This window comes from Monodelphis domestica, chromosome 3, assembly GCF_027887165.1.
Source record: "Monodelphis domestica isolate mMonDom1 chromosome 3, mMonDom1.pri, whole genome shotgun sequence".
NCBI classification, from domain to species: domain Eukaryota; kingdom Metazoa; phylum Chordata; class Mammalia; order Didelphimorphia; family Didelphidae; genus Monodelphis; species Monodelphis domestica.
The window spans coordinates 106,787,171-106,808,489 of NC_077229.1; the positions used below are offsets into that span (position 1 = coordinate 106,787,171).

General features: G+C 41.2%; 1 protein-coding gene across 1 annotated transcript; it reads left to right on the plus strand.

Annotated features, from left to right (window-relative positions):
* Nucleotides 1–1,925: 1,925 nt before the first annotated feature.
* Nucleotides 1,926–21,116, plus strand: LOC100032885 (cytochrome P450 11B1, mitochondrial). Its single transcript, XM_056821014.1, has 9 exons — nt 1,926–2,225; nt 3,438–3,593; nt 5,695–5,894; nt 7,562–7,765; nt 8,350–8,504; nt 15,957–16,123; nt 17,093–17,171; nt 18,015–18,227; nt 18,890–21,116. Exons 1-9 carry the CDS (start codon nt 1,972–1,974, stop codon nt 19,001–19,003), a joined length of 1,542 nt encoding a protein of 513 aa, XP_056676992.1. The 5' UTR covers nt 1,926–1,971; the 3' UTR covers nt 19,004–21,116.
* Nucleotides 21,117–21,319: the final 203 nt, after the last annotated feature.

Genomic DNA, 21,319 nt, shown 5'->3' on the forward strand with positions numbered 1-21,319 from the left:
ATCAATACTAAGATTATACAACCACTAAGTATCTGAGGTTGGATTTGAACTTGTGTTTTCCTAACTCTGGGCCCACCGCACTATCCACTAAGACACCTTGATCTCTAACACATTCTTTTCCCACTTGACAATCTCACTGAAATAAATTCTCCAATACTTCTTCACCTTCATTTTTACCACTCTCTCTTCTTATCTTCCTTCCTCTTCTCAGTCTTCTTTTCTCTTCTTCCCTCCCTCCTTCCTTCCTTCCTTCCTTCCTTCCTTCCTTCCTTCCTTCCTTCCTTCCTTCCTTCCTTCCTTCCTTCCTTCCTTCCTTCCTTCCTTCCTTCCTTCCTTCCTTCCTTCCTCCCTCCGTTCCTTCCTTCCTCCCTCCGTTCCTTCCTTCCTTCCTCCCTTCTTCCTTCCTCCCTTCCTTCCTTCCTTCCTCTCTTCCTCCCTCCCTCCCTTCCTTCCTCCCTCCCTCCCTCCCTCCCTCTATTCCTTCCTTCCTTCCTTCCTTCCTTCCTTCCTTCCTTCCTTCCTTCCTTCCTTCCTTCCTTCCTTCCTTCCTTCCTTCCTTCCTTCCTTCCTTCCTTCCTTCCTTCCTTCCTTCCTTCCTTCCTTCCTTCCTTCCTTCCTTCCTTCCTTCCTTCCTTCTTTCCTTCCTTCCTTCCTCCCTTCCTTCCTTCCTTCCTTCCTCCCTTCCTTCCTTCCTTCCTTCCTTCCTTCCTTCCTTCCTTCCTTCCTTCCTTCCTTCCTTCCTTCCTTCCTTCCTTCCTTCCTTCCTTCCTTCCTTCCTTCCTTCCTTCCTTCCTTCCTTCCTTCCTTCCTTCCTTCCTTCCTTCCTTCCTTCCTCCCTTCCTTCCTTCCTTCCTTCCTTCCTCCCTTCCTTCCTTCCTTCCTCTCTTCCTCCCTCCCTCCTTTCCTCCCTTCCTCCCTCCCTCCCTTCCTTCCTTCCTCCCTTCCTTCCTTCCTTCCTTCCTTCCTTCCTTCCTTCCTTCCTTCCTTCCTTCCTTCCTTCCTTCCTTCCTTCCTTCCTTCCTTCCTTCCTTCCTTCCTTCCTTCCTTCTCACCATCTTCCTTTTCTTCCCATTCATCTCTTCTTTCTTCTCTACCTTTGCCTCTTCTTCCTCCTTTTATCTCCCTTTTTACCCCTCCATGTACTCCTCTTAACTGTTTGGCTTATACTGGAAGCCCAGTTTCCTGAGCATCATATAGACCTTACTTGCTTCTCTCTGTAACCTTCTGGTCACAGCTGCTTCTCCCTTCATTGCTCTCAATCCCACAGTGGTGGGAACTTTAACAGATAGCCCATCTGAGGCAGAGCATCCATGCTCCCATCCTTGTCCTACACAATATCTTGTTAGTATTGTAGCGTACCAAGTCACAGTATCTCACAGTGATCAGTCCTTTTCAAGTCAGATGCTGTGACATCTTTTTGTCACAGATACCCATGAGCCTAGGAAAAGGATTGTTGGCAAATCCATATTTGAACACCACACACACACACACACACACACACATACACACACACACACACATACACACACACACACACACACACACACACAAATATACATGGGGACAGATAGCCACTAAGATTTTTCCTTATCTCTAGACCAGTTCATCCAGTGTCAGTGTGGCAATAAAGAGAGCAACGAATTAGGAATTAGCAGACATGAATTTGAATTCCAGACCAAGTATTTCCTAATCCTCTGACCATGGGCAAATCATTTCCCTTGCAATTTATGAAAAATGTGACATGTAAAAAATGAGGGGGTCACATTTACTGATCTTTTAGGTCTCTTCTGAGTCATCTCATTGGATATCCTCCCATTCTACCCCGCCTCTCTGCCATGCCTGTACATAGCCCTGGGTCCTAGGCTCATGATGTATGTCTGGCCTTGGCCTTGAATTTGCATGATTTCCTCTTTAAACAGCATATGGGCTGGGATTGGAATCAGGTGCAGACCAAGACTGAGAGAGTAGGAGATGAATCGAGGAATGCAAGTGCTCCGGAAACTGATTTGGAGGCCAGGAGGATGTTGGAGACCGATGTCAAGGGCTCTCCAGGAGACCCTCAGGGATTCTGAGCCCCTATCTGGTTCTGTGAGGTCTTTCGAGCACATCCCCCAGAGTCCAGGCAACCCTTGGGTCAAGATGCTAAAGATATGGAAAAACAAAGGCTTGGAAGACTTGCATCTAGATTCCCAGAAGAAATTTCAGCAGTTGGGACCCATCTACAGGTAATACTCATTTAAGTTTCCTGACTTCTGTTCTTTGCATGGACTCCAGAGGGAATTCTTACCCTTGTCTTAGACTGAGCTCCTTGTTAAATATCAACCTGTAACCCTGGCCATACATTGAGTCTTATTGCTGGGCCCACACTAAACCCTGACCCAACTTGATCCTCCTGAAGACAAACTGTGGGGAGCAAGAAACTGGGGTGAGAGTGTGGGTGGCTCAGGGTCTTCTGTTCTCCCACTGCCAACCAGGGGAGACTGGTTCAGGCAGTGGACTGGAGGTGCAAACACTAAAGCAACATCTTTGGAAGGAAAGCTTAAGGGCCCTTTAATACAAACAGGCAAGAAATACTGGTCCTTCTGTCTAACAAAATCTTAATCAGAGGACTCACGGGAGGGATTTAAGTTAGACAGAAAAGAGACCCTCCTGGCCATCTGAGCTGCTAGTAAAAGAAGCATTTGCCTAGTGTCTGATATAGGAAAAGCTTAATAAATGTATGTGGATTTTGGGGTTTGATAGATTCAACTAACATTATTAAATGTCTGCAATGTGCTAGGGTGGTACAAAGCTTATGCCAATTATGATAGTCTCTGCTATGATGAAGCTTGGAATTCAGTAGGAAGAGTTAAGAAGGAAACACAGATAACTATAAAATACCATGATATATTATGCCTGCTTTAGGGAGGTTCAAACAAAAGAACATGTCAAGAGACAGCTGGTGGATAGTGGATAGTAGATAGTATCAGTGGATAAAGAACCAGTCTTGGAGCCAGGAGGTCTGGGTTCAAATCTGACCTCAGACATCTCCTAGCTGTGTGACGCTAGGCAAGTCACTTAACTCCAATTGCTTAGTCTTTGTGGCTTTTCTGCCTTGGAAGTGGTACTTGGTATCAATTCTAAGACAAAAAGTAAGGGTTTAAAAAAATGGATGTGTAAAATGAGGAGGAGGTAGTTTGTTGACTGAGCTGGATCAGAGAAAGCTCCCTACAGGGGGTAGCATTTGAGCTGGACTTTGAAGGATGGGGAAGAATTCAATAGGAGCTCCAGATCAGAATCCCGTTCATGGTCCCAACCTCAAGATACTCCTCCTTCCAGAATACAGTTCCCACTGTCCAAGAGCCTCCAGATCAAAGATCAGTGGCTACTGGTGCCTGTCATCTGGGAAGTGGGGGATGGCCAAGGTGAGTATTGAGTCTCAACTGCCTAAATTGCAGGGAGAAGGTGGGCACTCTCAGCACAGTGAACGTGCATCTGCCCCAGGATGCGGAGAAAGTGCTGAGGGCTGAAGGACCACTTCCTCAGAGGATGGCGACGATGCCCTGGATAGTGCATAGACGGACCCGGAATCACAAGTGTGGCATCTTCCTTCTGTGAGTGGCCTGGGTAGGGTTGGGAAGCAGCATAGACACCCCAGGGAAGGAGGGAGGCCAAAGAAGAGGGAGACAGCCTGGGGTTACCAGCTTCTAGGCAGGAATGGGACAGAGGGGAGTGGAGGGGACAAAGTGTTGTATCTCAGAGAATCCCTCATCTGAGAGGCAGATATGACAACTCACCTCAGAGTGTGCCCTCCAGCAGGAATCCCCATCTAGGAGGCTGGAGGGTGCAGGGAGGAATGGAAGCTGATTTCTGGACATTTCAGTGGGTATCCAAACAAACTTGTTCCAGTAGTAGATGTGGAAGTCAATCCTGTAGAGGGGGAGAATGGACATAATTGGAATGCAATGGGATCAGGAGATGAGACATTCAGAGAGATCCAGGCAGATAGCCAAGATCTTAACCTGAAGGGAAGTCCATGGAGGATTGAAAGAGGAAAAGGAAGCAATCAAGGAGAGATAAGTGAGTAGACTTTATCTGAGACTTACGATAGGTTCTTCTATAATTTGGTTGTCTCTCTGGGTCATTTTATTATTTAGGCTAAAGCTGTCAACTTTCCCTGCTTCCTGGACTTCCTCCTCCTTTTAGAGATAGACTTCTCTGATGGGTTCACAGACTCTCAGACTTGTTTCATTCTTTGTGCTTAATAATAGCTAGAATTGCCGTAGCCCTTTAAGATGTGTAAAACACAGATATTATCTCAATTTTCCTCATAACAGTCCTATGAGGTGGGGGCTATCATTGCCCCCATTTTGCTGAGGGGGAAACAGAAACTCTAAGAAGTTAAATGACTTGCCTTTCATCACTCAGCTAATATATTTGAGGAAAAATTCGAACTCATGTCTTTTTGTCTTTACATCCAGCGCCTTCTACTGAGATCCCTAGTGTCATATTCATAGAAGGTTCTTAAATTTGGTGAAACCTATCAGAGCAAGTTTTCCTTCTTGCATTAGTATCTCTAAATTCATTTTGCCTATTATCCATAAGGGGTGAATTCCTATCAAAATGCACTCCAGGGGCAGCTAGGTGACTAGGTGGACAGAAAACCAGGCCTAGAGACAGGAGGTCCTGGGTTCAAATATGGCCTCAGACACTTCCTAGTTCAATGATACTGGGCAAGTCACCTAACCCACACTGCCTAACCCTTACTGGTCTTCTTCCTTGGAACTGATACCTAATAGTGATTCTAAGACAGAAGGTAAGGCTTTGTTTTTATTTATTCATTTTAATGTCCTATTTTCCTAATTACATGTAACAATAATTTTCGATGTGTGTTCTCTGATCTTATAAGATCCAAATTGTCTCCCTCCCTTCCTTCTTTCCCCTTTCCCAGAGATGGTAAGCAATTTGACTGGGTTATATGTGCATTATCATGCAAAACATACTTGGCTATTTGCCATTGGTATAAAGGAATAATCACTAAAACCAAAACCCCCAAATAAAAACACAAATGAACTAAAGTGAAAAATAGCATCTTCGGTCTATATTCCGACTCCAAAAATTCTTTCTCTGCAGGTGGATAGAATCCTTTGTCATAAGTCAGAAGGTAAAAGTTTTAGAGGAAAAAAATGTATTCTATAATTTGAAGGTATCATGCAGAAATCCAACTCCCATTGGATCATAGAAATCATAGATTAGGCCCAGTCCTAGGTCAAGCAATCAGCTGACTGAGCAACAAGCACTTGTTAAACATTTACTGTCTATGAGATATTTAGAGTGTCCCTCAAGGATACATACTATTGATTCTAAGGTGGAGGTTTTTATTTGAAGAAAAAGAAATTCAGTGTAAGGAAAGCAATAACCATGACAGCCACGTCAAAGTGGAATGGACTGCTTCTGGAGGAAATAGGTATCCCATGACTGAATAGGTCCTCTAGAAGAGATTGGATGCTACAGGAGATGTTATTATGAGGACTCCCACTTAGGTATGGTTTGGACTCCCTGCCCTCCAAGTTCCATTCTAGCTTCAAGATTTTTCAGTTTTGTGACAAGAGGGATTAAGACAAAAGGGAAATGGAGGGCAGGTAGGGAGGGGTACCAAAAATGCATATGGAGACAGAAGGTCACCAGCCTGTCATCTCCAACCCTTTCTTCCAGAAATGGGAAAGAATGGTTAAATGATCGCATAAAGATGAACCAGGATGTGCTCTCACCAAGTGGTGCTGATCATTTCATTCCCTTGCTAAATACCATCTGCCAAGATTTTGTCCAATACTTAGATGTTCGAATCCGGAGGAATGTTCGACAGTCCTTCACCTTCAACCTCAGGCCTTATGTTTACCGGTTCACTTTGGAAGGTATGAAGTAGGGTTAGGGGTGGGGTGGGGTGGGGGAAGTTTATGCCATAAAAGACCTCTTTGAGAAGGTGAACTCAGAGCAGAATTTTGAACCAAATGGAAGGGGGTACAATGGGACTGCAAGAAAGCTGAAGGATATTTAAGCTGAACAAAATAAGTTGAAGAACTATGAGATAGTTGAGTTTGGAAGAAGTTTGCTTGTTTGTCATCTTGAAGGAATGAGGTCTTCCTCCATAACTGCATTGTGTGTCTGTGGGAGAAATGTATTTGAAGGGGAAGAAAGAGAGGGATGTGGGAGAAGAAAAATGAGGTTAAATTTGAGAGGACCTAAAGTAGGAGAGATGTTGGTATCTGCTGACTAATGAGGTCCAGGATGTGAAGCTGAGGAAGGTATCTGAGTTGACATCAGTTGACACCTGAAGATGGGTCAGAGGTAAAGCTAATGCCCGGGGGAGAAGTGGGCAAGGAAGGAAGAAAATGAGTTTGAGTTTTCACTAACACTTCAGGAAAAGAAGTCAGTGGAGGAGAGAGAAAATAACTGGTCCTGGAGACAGGAGGTCCACAAGAATGCATTGTCACAAACTTAATGGACAAGCAAAAAAATGCATTTATTAAGAGTTCATTATGTACCAAGCACTGAGATTGGCACTGGAGAGACAAATAGAAAAGAAAATGGAAATAGTTCCTGCATTCAAGAGTCCCTTCTCTAATTGGGGAGGAATTATTTAAAAGAAAGTTTGTCTGGAGGGAGAATGGAAAAATCAGAAGTTTTAAGGGTGCTACAGCCTTAGGGGGCAGATTGCAAGACTCACAGGTCTTTAGGTTGGCTAGATAGGTTAGTTAACAATGTTAAGGGGCTGGAGAGTAAAGAGTTTAGGGCAGATGGCAGGGCCCAGTGGACATTTAATAGGGCAGATAGTGAAGTTGATGCTCCTCCATCTCTCCAGAAAGAATAGCAATGGTGACTCTCATCTCATCCAATTCATGTGAATAGCCAAGCTGAGAGACAGAAATGGCAATACTCGCAGTTGACTGACTGTATATAGGAATGAGGGCAATGTATATTTGAGGATAACTCCAAGGTCAGAACTCTGGGTGTCTGGAAGTACCTCCACAGAAATGGGGAAGTTTGAGAACAGAGCAGGTTTAGCATGAGAGGTAATGAGTTCTCTTGGACATGTGGAGTTTGGGATGTCAATGGGACAGCTAGCTGGAGATAGCCAGCTGTTGATTGGTTCTGTGGAATCAGTGCTCAGGAGAGAGATGAGGACAGAAATATAAACAGGGGAGTTATTCATATAAATATCATAACTGGATCATGGGAGCTAAGAGATGTAAAGGGAGAAGGGAAGAGGGCAGAAAATAGAACCATGGGGGCTAATATATTGAGAGGACAGGACATGGATGATGATCAAACAGAAGAGCCTGAGAATGAGTAGGGTAGAGAGAGCAGTGACCTAAGCCAAGGGAGAAGAGAGTATTCAGAAGGGGGTATGGGCAAGAGCATCAGAAACTGCCAAAGTCAAGAAGAAATTCAACTTCTACTTGAGAGAGGGGAGCTACCAGTGTTATCAAGAGTGGGAAGGGGAGGAGAGGCAGTTGGGTATTTAGGAAGACAGGCAAGGGACCTCACTCAGTCTTCTCTTTTTTCCCACTCTGTCCCATAGCAAGTGTCTATGCCTTGTATGGAGAACGCCTGGGATTGCTAAAGAGCAGCCCAAACCCTGATGGTTTGCGGTTCATCCAGGCCATAAATTCTATGATATCTTCTACATCTCTCCTTCTCTACACACCCGTGAACCTGAGCCGATTAATGTATTCCAAGATGTGGGAAAAGCACTTTGAAGCTTGGGACTATATTTTCCAGTTTGGTGAGGAGGGCTTCCCTTGATGCCAACCCTGGTGGTGGTGATGGGGAAGGTGTTGGGCCTGAGGAGAGGAGTAAGAAGTTGGGGAGATGGGGTGAGGGAGGGTTCAAATGAATATATTTTGGAACATAGAACATTTTTTTTCCTATTGGAGGGAAGATGAGACTATGAAGCATAGAATTTTTAAACTGGTGTATATTAGGCCATTGAATGTTAGAGCTTGGAGGAACCCCACAGTAGAGAACAGAGAGGTTCAAATTTTGGGTTCAAATACTGGTACTTAGTTACTGTGCAATTATGGGTAAATTAAACTCTTTGAATCTCAGTTTTCCCATTTGTAAAATGAGGGAAATAATACTTGCCTTACCTACTTCCAAGGCCTTTTTAAATTGGAGAAATAGAAGAATAAAGAGAGGAAGAGCATAAGAGGGTAGGGAAATGGGAAAGGTAGAAGACTAGGGTCTATATTGGGAAGAAAGAAAAGAACATCAATCTTAGGGTTGTGGGATGCCCAAGGTTATGAGAAAAGGACTCCATACTCGTATCCCTACAATCTCTTTATTCTAATCTCCCTCCATCCCCTCTAGCTGACAAGTGTATTCAGAAAATCTACCAGGAGATGTGTTTGAATGGCTCACCTCAATACTCGGGTATCATGGCTCAACTCATGGCAAAGGCTGAACTCTCTCTCGAATCCATCAAAGCCAACATGTTGGAACTCACTGCTGGAAGCGTGGACACGGTTAAAGCTCAACTGGGCAGCATTATTACATTACTACCCACTCCTCCAAGATACTTTGACACCCATTGCCCACTTATATGCCTCATGCCCCTTCTAATGACCATTTGATCCTCAGCATCTTTTTTTTAAAATAATATTTTATTTGATCATTTCCAAGCATTATTCATTAAAGACAAAGATCATTTTCTTTTCCTGCCCCCCCCCAACTCCCCTAGCCAACACGCGATTCATCTGGGTATCACATGTGTCCTTGATTCGAACCCATTGCCATGTTGTTAGTATTTGCATTAGAGTGTTCATTTAGAGTCTCTCCTCTGTCATGTCCCCTCAACCGCTGTAGTCAGGCAGTTGCTTTTCCTCGGTGTTTCTACTCCCACAGTTTATCCTCTCCTTATGAATAGTGTTTTTTCTCCTAGATTCCTGCAGATTGTTCAGGGAGATTACACCGCTACTAATGGAGAAGTCCATTACGTTTGATTATACCACAGTGTATTATTCTCTGTGTACAATGTTCTCCTGGTTCTGCTCCTTTCGCTCTGCATCATTTCTTGGAGGTTGTTCCAGTCTCCATGGAATTCCTCCACTTTAGTATTCCTTTTAGCACAATAGTATTCTATCACCAACATATACCACAATTTGCTCAGCCATTCCCCAATTGATGGGCATCCCCTCGTTTTCCAGTTTTTGGCCACCACAAAGAGCGCAGTTATGGATATTTTTCTACAAGTCTTTTTGTCCATTATTTCTTTGGGGTACAGACCCAGCAGTGCTATGGCTGGATCAAAGGGTAGACATTCTTTTGTCACCCTTTGGGCATAGTTCCAAATTGCCCTCCAGAATGGTTGGATCAGTTCACAACTCCACCAGCAATGAATTAATGTCCCTACTTTGCCACATCCCCTCCAGCATTCATTACTTTCCTTTACTATCATGCTAGCCAGTCTGCTTGGTGTGAGGTGATACCTCAGAGTTGTTTTCATTTGCTTCTCTCTGATTATAAGAGATTTAGAACACTTCTTCATGTGCTTATTAATAGTTTTGATTTCTTTATCTGAGAACTGCCTATCCATGTCCCTTGCCCATTTATCAATTGGAGAATGGCTTGATTTTTTGTACAATTGATTTAGCTCTTTATAAATTTGAGTAATTAAACCTTTGTCAGAGGTTTCTATGAAGATTGTTTCCCAATTTGTTGTTTCCCTTCTGATTTTAGTTACATTGGTTTTGTTTGTACAAAAGCTTTTTAATTTGATGTAGTCAAAATTGTTTATTTTACATTTTATGTCTCTTTCTATGTCTTGCTTGGTTTTAAAGTTTTTCCCCTCCCAAAGGTCTGACATTTATACTATTCTGTGTTTACCCAATTTACTTATGGTTTCCTTCTTTATGTTTAAGTCATTCACCCATTTTGAATTTAGCTTGGTGTAGGGTGTGAGGTGTTGATCTATTCCTAGTCTCTCCCACACTGTCTTCCAATTTTCCCAGCAGTTTTTATCGAATAGTGGATTTTTGTCCCAAAAGCTGGGATCTTTGGGTTTATCGTATACTGTCTTGCTGAGGTCTCTTTCCCCTAGTCTATTCCACTGATCTTCCTTTCTGTCTCTTAGCCAGTACCAAATTGTTTTGATGACTGCTGCTTTGTAATATAGTTTAAGGTCTGGGACTGCAAGGCCCCCATCATATGTGTTTTTTTTTTCATTATTTCCCTGGATATCCTTGATCTTTTGTTATTCCAAATGAATTTTGTTATGGTTTTATTCTAAATCAGTAAAGAAATATTTTGGTAGTTCCATGGGCATGGCACTATAAATAAGTTTGGGTAGGATGGTCATTTTTATTATATTGGCTTGTCCTATCCATGAGCAGTTAATGTTTTTCCAATTGTTCAAGTCTAGTTTTAGTTGTGTGGAGAGTGTTTTGGTAGTTGTGTTCATATAGTTCCTGTGTTTGTCTTGGGAGATAGATTCCTAGGTATTTTATTTTGTCTAAGGTGGTTTTGAATGGGATTTCTCTTTCTAGTTTTTGCTGCTGAGCTGTGTTGGAGATATATAGAAAAGCTGATGACTTATGTGGGTTTATTTTATATCCTGCAACTTTGCTAAAGTTGTTGATTATTTCAATTAGCTTTTTGGTTGATTCTCTAGGATTCTTTAAGTAGACCATCATGTCATCTGCAAAGAGCAATAATTTGGTCGCCTCCTTGCCTATTTTAATGCTTTCAATTTCTTTTTCTTCTCTAATTGCTACTGCTAGTGTTTCTAGTACAATGTCAAATAGTAGAGGTGATAATGGGCATCCTTGTTTCACTCCTGATCTTATTGGGAATGCATCTAGATTATCCCCATTGCAGATGATATTAGCTGATGGTTTTAGATATATACTGTTTATTATTTTTAGGAACAACCCTTCTATTCCTATGCTTTCTAGTGTTTTTAATAGGAATGGGTGTTGTATTTTATCAAAGGCTTTTTCTGTGTCTATTGAGGTAATAATGTGATTCTTGTTGGTTTGTTTATTGATGTGGTCAATTATGTGGATGGTTTTCCTAATATTGAACCAGCCCTGCATCCCTGGTATAAATCCTACTTGATCATGGTGGATGACCCTTCTGATCACTTGCTGATGTCTTTTTGCTAGTATCCTATTTAAGATTTTTGCATCTATATTCATTAGGGAGATTGGTCTATAGTTTTCTTTCTCTGTTTTTGACCTGCCTGGTTTTGGAATCAGTACCATGTTTGTGTCATAAAAGGAGTTTGGTAGAACTCCCTCATTGCTTATTATGTCAAATAATTTGTATAGTATTGGGATTAACTGTTCTCTGAATGTTTGATAGAATTCACTGGTGAATCCATCAGGCCCTGAGGATTTTTTCTTAGGAAGTTCTTTGATGGCTTGGTGGATTTCATTTTCTGATATGAGATCATTTAAGAATTCTATTTCTTCTTCTGTTAGTCTAGGCAGTTTGTATTTTTGTATATATTCATCCATATCACCTAAATTGGTGTATTTATTGTCATATAATTGGGCAAAGTAATTTCTAATGATTGCCTTAATTTCCTCTTCATTGGAGGTGCTGTCCCCCTTTTCATCTTTGATGCTGTTGATTTGCTTTTCTTCCTTTTTTTAAAAATTAGATTGACCAGTACTTTGTCTATTTTGTTTGTTTTTTCAAAGTACCAGCTTCTTGTCTTATTTATTAAATCAATAGTTCTATCACTTTCGATTTTATTAATTTCTCCCTTAATTTTTAGGATTTCTAGTTTGGTCTTCTGCTGGGGGTTTTTAATTTGATTACTTTCGAGTTTTTTTATTTGCATTTTCAATTGATTGATCTCTGCTCTCCCTAGTTTGTTAATATATGCACTCAGGGATATGAATTTACCTCTAAGTACTGCCTTGGCTGCATCCCAAAGGGTTTGAAAGGATGTCTCGCCATTGTCATTTTCCTCGATAAATTATTAATTGTTTCTATGATTTCTTCTCTAACTAAATGATTTTGGAGTATCAGAATTTCCAATTAGTTTTTGATTTGGTTTTCCATGTACCTTTACTGATCATTATTTTTATTGCCTTGTGATCTGAGAAGGCTGCATTTATTATTTCTGCTTTTCTGCATTTGTGTGCTATGTTTCTGTGACCTAATGTATGGTCAATTTTTGTGAATGTGCCATGTGGTACTGAGAAGAAGGCGTATTCCTTTTTATCCCTATTTATTTTTCTCCATATGTCTATTAATTCTAATTTTTCTAAGATTTCATTCACTTCTTTTACCTCTTTCTTATTTATTTTTTGATTTGATTTATCTAAATTTGATAATGGTTGGTTTAAGTCTCCCACTAATATGGTTTTACTGTCTATTTCTTCCTTCAATTCTCCTAGTTTCTCCATTAGAAATTTGGGTGCTATATTATTTGGTGCATACATGTTGATTAGTGATATTTCCTCATTATCGAAAGTCCCTTTTAACAAAATATAATTACCTTCCCTATCCCTTTTGATCAGGTCTATTTTTGCTTTGGCTTTATCAGATATCATGATTACCACTCCTGCCTTCTTTCTGTCAGTTGAGGCCCAGAAGGTCTTACTCCATCCTTTAATTCTGACCTTGTGGGTGTCAACCTGCCTCATGTGTGTTTCTTGAAGACAACATATGGTAGGGTTTTGGATTCTAATCCATTCTGCTATTCGTCTAAGTTTTATGGGTGAGTTCATCCCATTCACGTTCAAAGTTATGACTGTCATTTGTGGACTCCCTGGCATTTTGATATCCTTCCCTGGTTCTAAACTTTTCTTCTTCGGCTCTACTTTTTAGTCCAGTGATTTACTTTAAATTGGTCCCCCTTCTCCCCTCCCTTGATATGTTTCCCTTTTTAGTCCCTCCCTTTTTGTTCCCTCCCCTTCCCCACCTCTCTTTCCCTTCTCTTTTGTTTTCCCTCTCCCCCTCCCCCCCCTTGGTTTTCCCTTCTCCCTACCCTTGTTGGGTAAGATAGAATTCAAGATCCCAATGGATCTGGATGTTTTTTCCTCTCAGAGTTGATTTCCCTGAGAGTAAGGTTTAAGTAAAAACTCTCTTCCTCTCCTTCTTATAGGAGTTTTCTTCCCCTCCCCTTCCCATGTGAATCTTTGTGTGAGAATGATTATTCTATTTGGTCTTTCTTTTCCCCCTATTTACACATTACATTTTCCCCACATGTTAATATACATAGATTGATATAAATATAGTCCTTATAGAAGAGAATTTGAGTAAAAGAAGAAGATAACATTTTTCTCCTTTCCCCTTTCCTTAATATTTACCTTTTCAGGTATTCCATGGTCTTTGATTTTCAATATTGAACTTTCCACAGAGCTCTGGTCTTTTCATTGCAAAAAGTTGGAAATCTTCTATTTTGTTGAATGCCCATACTTTCACTTGGAAGTATATAGTCAGTTTTGCTGGGTAGCTGATTCTTGGTTGAAGACTCAGCTCTCTTGCTTTTCTGAAGATCATGTTCCATGCTTTACTATCATTTAGAGTAGAACTTGCAAGGTCTTATGTGACCCTGATTGGCATTCCTTTATATCTAAATTGTCTTTTTCTGGCTTCTTGTAGGATTTTTTCTTTTGTTTGAGAGTTTTGGAATTTGGCAATTACATTCCTGGGAGTTGTCTTTTGGGGGTTTAGTGTAGAGGGTGTTCTGTGAGCTCTGTCAGTTGCTGTATTGCCCCCTTGTTCTAGAATCTCTGGGCAATTTTCTTTGATTATATCTTGTATTACAATGTTGAGTTTGCTGTTTATTTCTGGCTTTTCTGGAAGTACAATTATTCTTAAATTATCTCTTCTCCCTCTATTTTCCAAATCTGTCACTTTGTCAGTGAGATATTTTATGTTCTCTTCTAATTTCTTGGTCTTTTGGCTTTGCTTTATTAGTTCTTGCTTTAAAGCCTGGTTTTCTTTTTCAGTTTGGTCAAACTGGTTTTGTAGATGCGTGAATTTCTTTTGCATTATTTTCCACTTTTCCTCCCAGAAGCCTTCCATCTTTTTGATCATTTCAGATTCAAATTCTTCATGGGTTTCTGGAGAGTTTCCATTTCCTTTGAAAGGTTTTGGAGCATTTGCTTGTGTTTCCTCTTCTATCTCCTCTGTGTTTCGTATTTTTGCTCCATAAAATGTGTCCAAAGTCACCCCCTTCTTCTTGTTTTTGTTTTTGTTTTTTAATTTTGGGACTTTTGTGCTTCTGTGGAGTTTGCCATCTCTATCTGATGATGGCAAACTCAGATATCTGAGTGGGGAGGACTAGCTTTTCTTATCTCTGTCTGGCGTTCAGAGGTTTTAGCCCTAGGCAGATTGTCCGTTCTATGCAGTTGTTGTTCTGTCTTCCCGGGGAAGCCAGGAATTGCTGGTGTGTCCCTGTTACTGCCCTCTTCTCCTCGGCACCCTCCAGATGCTTCTCCGTTGCCTTACTTCCACGCTCTAAGCCTGGCTTGGCCCTTGTTTCTGTGCCTTAGCCAGCCAGCGCCAGCATTCTGCAGGGGGAGGGGCCTTGGCTTCCCAGAGCTCCTAGGGCTCCTGATGAGATTAGCTTTTCCCTGGGTTGAACTGAGTATACCTTGAGGCAGGGACTTTTTTCGTGAGACTAGGATGGAAGGATCCAGCCAGGGGGTTACAAGCTCCCCCATCTCTCTGTTTCCCTGCTGTCTGGGTGCCCCCTCAACTGGGTCAGGTTGTTTTCAGGGTGTGGCCTTCAGATTAGCTGGCCGTGGGGTTCTGAGGTTGCCTCTGCTGCCTGGGACTCGGTGCTCTGGGTTGGGGGGGATGGGTCCTAGGACCTTCCTTCTGCCTACCCCTTAGGTCCAAGTGGTCTCAGGTTCTGGCTTTTGGGAGGGCCGTACCTTTTGATTCAGGTCCAGGTCCAGGAGGAGGACTCCCGGGGTCTATGCTGTTGATCGTTTTGAATTTCGGTGCCCTAGGAGCATATAGTTTGAGTTTGGTAGGGAAGGGTTTCAGGAAATCTGAACTTTAGCTTTCTCTAAGCCGCCATCTTGACCGGAAGTCCCTCAGCATCTTTTCTTATGTCCATTCTGGCCTCACCCATTGTCCCTGCTTGGGACCCTTCCTCTCTCCACCTCTATTTTCTAGTCTCCTTTAATGAATGTCTTCCTCTATTAGAATGTAAGCTCCTAAAGGGCAGGAACTTTCTTGATTGTTTATCTTTCTATCTCAGGAAGAGAATAGTACTTGAACCACAGTAACTACTTAATAAGTGTTTGAACTATCTCTAGATCTGTCTCTGCCTCTTTATCCATTAACTATTTCTATCAATCTCTCAATCTCTCAGTCTCTGCCTCTCTGTCTGTCTGTCTTTCTTGTCTTTGTAATTGATGTATGCCTGCCTGTTTGCCTCCTCTGTCTTTGTTTCTCCACCTCACCCCTGTCCATTTGTCTCACAAACTTTACTATGTTGCTCCAATGGCCTAAAGACAAATGACGACTGTGAGGAGCTAAAGGAAACCCCTGACCCCTTGGGCATCATCTATTACATTAGACAGAAGATTGTAGACACCATATCCTCAGTGTCTGTATTCAGGGCCTTGGAACTGGCAACTGAAGCAGGAGAGGAGGCCCCTGCTATTCCTCTAAAAGCCCTAGTCTAGGGGCAGCTGGGTAGCTCAGGGGATGGAGAACCAGGTCTAGAGATGGGAGGTCCTAGGTTCAAATCTGGTCTCAGACACTTCCTAGCTGTGTGACCCTGGGCAAGTCACTTGACCCCCATTGCCTAGCCCTTACCACTCTTCTGCCTTGGAACTAATACACAGTATTGATTCCAAGATGGAAGGTAAGAGTTTAAAAAAAATAATAATTAAAAAAAATAGCCCTGGTCTGAGGGGGGGGGAACATGGCCCTTCAACTCAAGAAACAGTTTCCTGCCTCCATGGATCTCTCTCTTGACCTAAACCCTGCTCCCTTTACAGACCTCATTCCCTATGATGACAACCCTCTTTGAGCTGGCCCGGAACCAAGATTTACAGAATGCTTTGAGGAAAGAGAGCCTGGAGGTTGAGGCACATTTAGAAGAGAACCCAGCAAAATTGATTAAGGAACTGCCCTTGCTTCGGGCTGCCATCAAAGAGACTCTTAGGTTTGTGGAGTGAGGATGGAGGGTGGATAGGTTGGGTAGTAAGGGGATTGGCTGTAAAATCCAGAGGCAGTATCCCCCCACCCCCCAGGGCCAAACTAGGAAGAAGGAAGAGACTGTCTTTAATGCCCTTTTGCTATTCCCTTCTCATAGGCTAGTGCCTAAGTAATTACCTCCCAGTAAATTTTATTTCAGAAAAAGATGTAAGGTGTCCTTGGGTAAGTCACTTAATTTCTTTGGATCTCTATTTCTCATCTGTAAGACGAAGGAGTAGGTCAAAATGGCTTCTAAAGTCTTTGAATCTTTGATCTCTGATCTCAGGCTCCTTAGAACAGTGGCAGAATACCAGAGCTGGGGGAGACTTCAAAGGCCACCCTTTCAGACTCTTGTCCAGTGAAGAAATTCTCCCTAAATCTTCCCTGAAAGCTGATCATCTAGCTTCTTTAACACCTCCAGTGAGAAGGAGTTCAGTATATTTCATTAGCAATCCCCATATATCTTTGGAGCATTCCTGGGATTTAATTTTTTTTTCTTTTTTTTCTCATTTTTCTCTGATTTTTTTTTGTAACTTCCCTTTTTTAGGCCCATTTTTTTCCCCTCTGGGCTATATGGAGCAAATCTGTTCCCTCAATCCCAGAACTGTTCTCCACATATTTCAAGACAGCCAATATAGACCACTCTAGTCTGAATAGTTCAGTTACCTTCTAGTCACTTTCATCTTGTGAAACAGCCTTTGATTCTGGAAAAATCCCACTATTTTTGGAGCTAGGTAAGGGATTAGAAGAGATACCTTGCAAAGGAGTATGATATGGGATTTAAAGAAAACATGGTCTCATAGGATATGGGAGAAGAAATGGGGAATAGAACTTTGGTAAAGGAGAAAGATTGATAATGGTCAGCTCATGATGGGCCAAAGGGCACCCCAGCTGGGTGGAGGGGATAGTAATCAGTCTTCCTTGCTCTCCTTTGAAGGCTTTATCCCGTGGGCTTGATTTTACATCGTTACCTGGACAGAGACACCATCTTGCAGAATTACAGAGTCCCTGCTGGCGTGAGTTTGCACCACTTTGGCCCCCTAATATCTACCATCCTAGACTAATTTCCAGTCTACCACCCTCAATTCCTGCTCAGAATCATGACTAACTTAGAGTCCTACAATATCAAATCTAGAAGAGTCATTAGAACTCAGAACATAGAATAAGAGAGCTGGGCTGAATTCAGTATGGAACACAGATCAGACTTTCCATGCTGGAAATTCAATTTGTCCAACATTTATTAAATTTTTGCTTTGTGCAAAGCATGGTGCGGGGGGCAACTGGGTGGCTCAGAGGATTGAGAGCCAGGGCTAGAAATGGGAGGTCCTATGTTCAAATCTGACCTCAGACACTTCCTAGCTGATACTAGGGATACAAAGGTACTTGGAAGATAAAAATTTGGATTTTAACAAGGAAAAATTTCCTACGCTGAAGAACCTTACATTCTACTGATGAGAAAGAACATTAAACCATAGAACACAGAACTGGTAGGAGCCTAAAAGCATACACCATCACAATGGGAGGAACCATAGATTATATGTAGTTCTAGGGTCTTTATTTTACTACTTATGTGGTTAGAACCCAGGACTCTTGACTGTCTATGGGTCTCCTGACTAACATGGTTCTTTACATACTGCTTCCCCTCTTTATCCCATGGATTCACTTACCATTTTCTATCTTTGCTGCCTATATGCTATCTCATACCCAAAGCCTCCAAGAACCCTCCTAAAGATAATAAGGGGAGAAACCTGACCCTACCCCATCCCATCCCACTCTATCTTCTTCCCAGATATTCCCTCCATCACAACCTGTCCCACTGTACCCTACTCCTAGTCCTGATCATTCTATCCACCTTACAGACCCTGGTTCAAATCTTCCTATATTCCATGGGCCGTAGTCCAGAAGTGTTTCCCCAGCCCGAATGCTATGACCCTTCTCGTTGGCTAATCTCTAACACTGACCAGGAAAATAATCAGATTTCCAATTTCCGCTACTTGGTCTTTGGCTTTGGGATTCGCCAGTGCATCGGACGCAGGCTAGCTGAGGCTGAAATGATCCTCTTCTTGCACCATGTGAGTGAACTGGGTAGTGGTCACTCCACCAGGTTGGGGAAGGGGGGATGATTGGGGTTATAATTGGGAGGGGGGAAGAGTGTAAGAATATTAGGGCTAGAAGGGTCTTTCAGAGGTCACATGGCTCAAACCTAACCTATGTCTCCACCCCATGATTATCCAGTCTTTGATTAGATATATGAAGGGTCAAGGAGCTCACAACCTCTCTGGGTATTCCACTAGACTATTGGCTACCTCTATTTATTGTGAAAGTTTTATATTGAGCTGACATGCTCTTCTCTATGATTTCTACTCATTGGTCCAAGTTCTGCTTTTTAGAGCCAAGGAGAACACATATAACTCCTCGTTTGTCCATGTTATTCTTTCAGAAATGAAAAAGCAATGCTCACCTTTCCCTTTAGTTTGTTCTCCAAGACAAACATTTCTAGAAGTTTGGGAGAAGTTAGGTTAGGGGAATATCTCTAGGAAGCTACAAGTCCTGTAGAGGGATGGTACAGGAGAAGAGTGACAGTGACCCCATTAAAGAGAAAACTAGTGGGAGAGCAGGGAATAAAGGAATGGAGCAGACTGCTCAGGAGAAAAGGGGAAGGCCCCCAGGATTCTGGGAGCCACAATCTAGGTCTACAGTAGCAGTAGATTTGAACTTTACCTATTTGTTTCAGGTTCTGAAAAATTTCCAGGTGGAGACCTTATGTAAGGATGACTTGAACTTGTCCTTTCACTTTGTCCTTCAACCAAAATCCTACCCACTCTTTACCTTCAGTGTCCTCAACTGACCTTGTCAACTTGCTTCCATGACTAGAAGCCCTGTCTGACCCCACTCCTTGTCACCTAACCTAAACTGAGTCTCCCAATCCCTTAGAATTTAACAATGTTGAAGTTGAAATGAAAAGAATTAGATCTAAGTCATGGCTCTGTTATTTACTAGCTGTGTGTCTCTGGGGCAAATTGCAAATTGCTGGGGCTTCACATTTCTGGAATCATTTTCCATTTGTGTTCCATGAAGGAGTTGTATTAAATGATTTCTTGGGTATCTTCCCATTCCCATTCATTTTATGGTCTATATTTCTGTAATGCTTTTAGGTTTTCAACATACTTTCCCTACAGTAACACTTAAAGTGCAAATATTATTTTCCCTGTTTTTTAGTTGAGGAAATAAAGGCTTAGAGAGATTTGTGCAAAGTCACCTAGATAGTCATTGCCAGATCAGAGTTCTAATTGAGACATTCTGATTCCAAGTTCACATGAACAAGTGTTCTTTAGCAGAGGTGTCAAACATGCAACCTATGTTTGAGTGCAATGGAACCTTTGGGAGATGTCAAATAAAATAAATTTCAAAAAATTTAAAAGACATAGATAATGTTATTTTGTAGTTTTCTAATTCAACATGTACCCCTCAGGGATCATCTGATTCCATGGCCATAATGGGGCAGCTAAGTGGCACAATGGATAAAACAGTGGGCTTAGAATCTGGAAGACTCATCTTTGTGAGTGCAAATCTGGCCTTAGAGGCTTAGTAAATGTGTGACCCTGGGCAAGTCACTTAATCCTGTTTCTCCAGTTTCCTTATCTGTAAATGAGTTGAGAAGGAAAAAGCAGATCACTCTAGTATCAAATCCCAAATGAGAGCATGAAGATTAGGATACACCCGAAAAAGGACTGAATTACAAACAACAGTCTTTTCTAAGTGCACAGAACACCATATTCTCAGATCAGAAAGGGACACATAAGGCCATTCACTCCAACCCATAGTGGAAGAAGAGCTTCCTCAGTGTCCCTTAAGAAGAGTTCATTTCCTGCAAAGGGGAAGCCTTCCCAATAAGATCAGGAATGAAGCAAGAATGCCCTTTTTACCATTATCTAGTATTATATTAGAAGTGCTAGCTTTATCAATAAGGCAAGAAAAATTAACTGAAAGAATTAAAGAAGGAAATGATGAAACTAAACTATATCTCTTTGCAAATGATATGATAATATTCTTAGAGATCCTAAAAAAATCAACTAAAAAACTATCTGAAATAATAACTTTAGCAAAGTTGCAGGATACAAAGTAAATCCACATAAATAATTTCTATATGTTACCAACAAAGTCTTGCAGCAAGTGTTGGAAAGAGATATTTCATTTAAAATCATTCTAAACAATATAAAATACCCAAGAATCTACTTGCCAAGGCAAACACAAGACTTATACAAGAATATAACACTTTTCATACAAATAAAGTCAGATTTAAATAATTGGAAAAATATCAGTTGCTCCTAGGTAGGCCGAGCTAATATAATAGAAATGACAATTTTATCTAAATCAATTTATTTATTCAGTACTATACTAACCAAACTACCAAAAATTATTTTATAGAACTAGGAAAAATAATAACAAAGTTCATCTGGAAGAACAAAAGGTCAAGAATATCAAGGGAACTAGTAAAAAAAAAATAGTCAAAGGAGGTGGCCTAGCAATACCAGATCTCAAACTATACTATAAAGCAGTGGTCATCAAAACAATATGGTACTGGCTAAGAAAGAGAATATTAGATCAATGGAGTAGATTATTTTAGCAATCTAGTGTTTGATAGATTCCAGCTTTTGGAATAAGAATTCATTATTTAACAAAAAACTGCTTGGAAAATTGGAAAACAGTATGGCAGAAACGAGGCATAAACCAACATCCCATACCCAATACCAACAGGTCAAAATGGATATATGATTTAGATACAAAGAGTGTTACCATAACTAAATTAGGGGAACACAGAACAGTTTACCTGGCAGATGTTTGGAGAAGGGAAGGATTTATGACCAAACAAGAGATAGAGAGTATTACAAGATATAAATTGAATAATTTTATTATATTAAATTATAAAGCTTTTGTACAAATAAAACAAAAGTAAACAAGACTAGATGGCAAATAACTGAGAAAATTTTTATAACCAATATCTCTGATAAAGTTTCTAATTTCTCAAATGTATAGAGAAGTAATTTTAATTGTATTTTGAGAATACAAGCCATTCCCCAATTAACAAATGGTCAAAGAATATGAACAAACAATTTTCAGATGAAGAAATCAAAGCCATCAATCATATGAGAAAATGTTTCTA

What these genes read in the sequence shown, in the direction of transcription:
- LOC100032885 (XM_056821014.1), top strand. Translation starts at nt 1,972, where the DNA reads ATGAATCGAGGAATGCAAGTGCTCCGGAAACTGATTTGGAGGCCAGGA. An exon ending in AAGTGTGGCATCTTCCTTCT is followed by an intron (nt 3,594 to 5,694) that starts GTGAGTGGCCTG and finishes CCTTTCTTCCAG; the next exon opens with AAATGGGAAAGAATGGTTAA. An exon ending in TGATCCTCTTCTTGCACCAT is followed by an intron (nt 18,228 to 18,889) that starts GTGAGTGAACTG and finishes TATTTGTTTCAG; the next exon opens with GTTCTGAAAAATTTCCAGGT.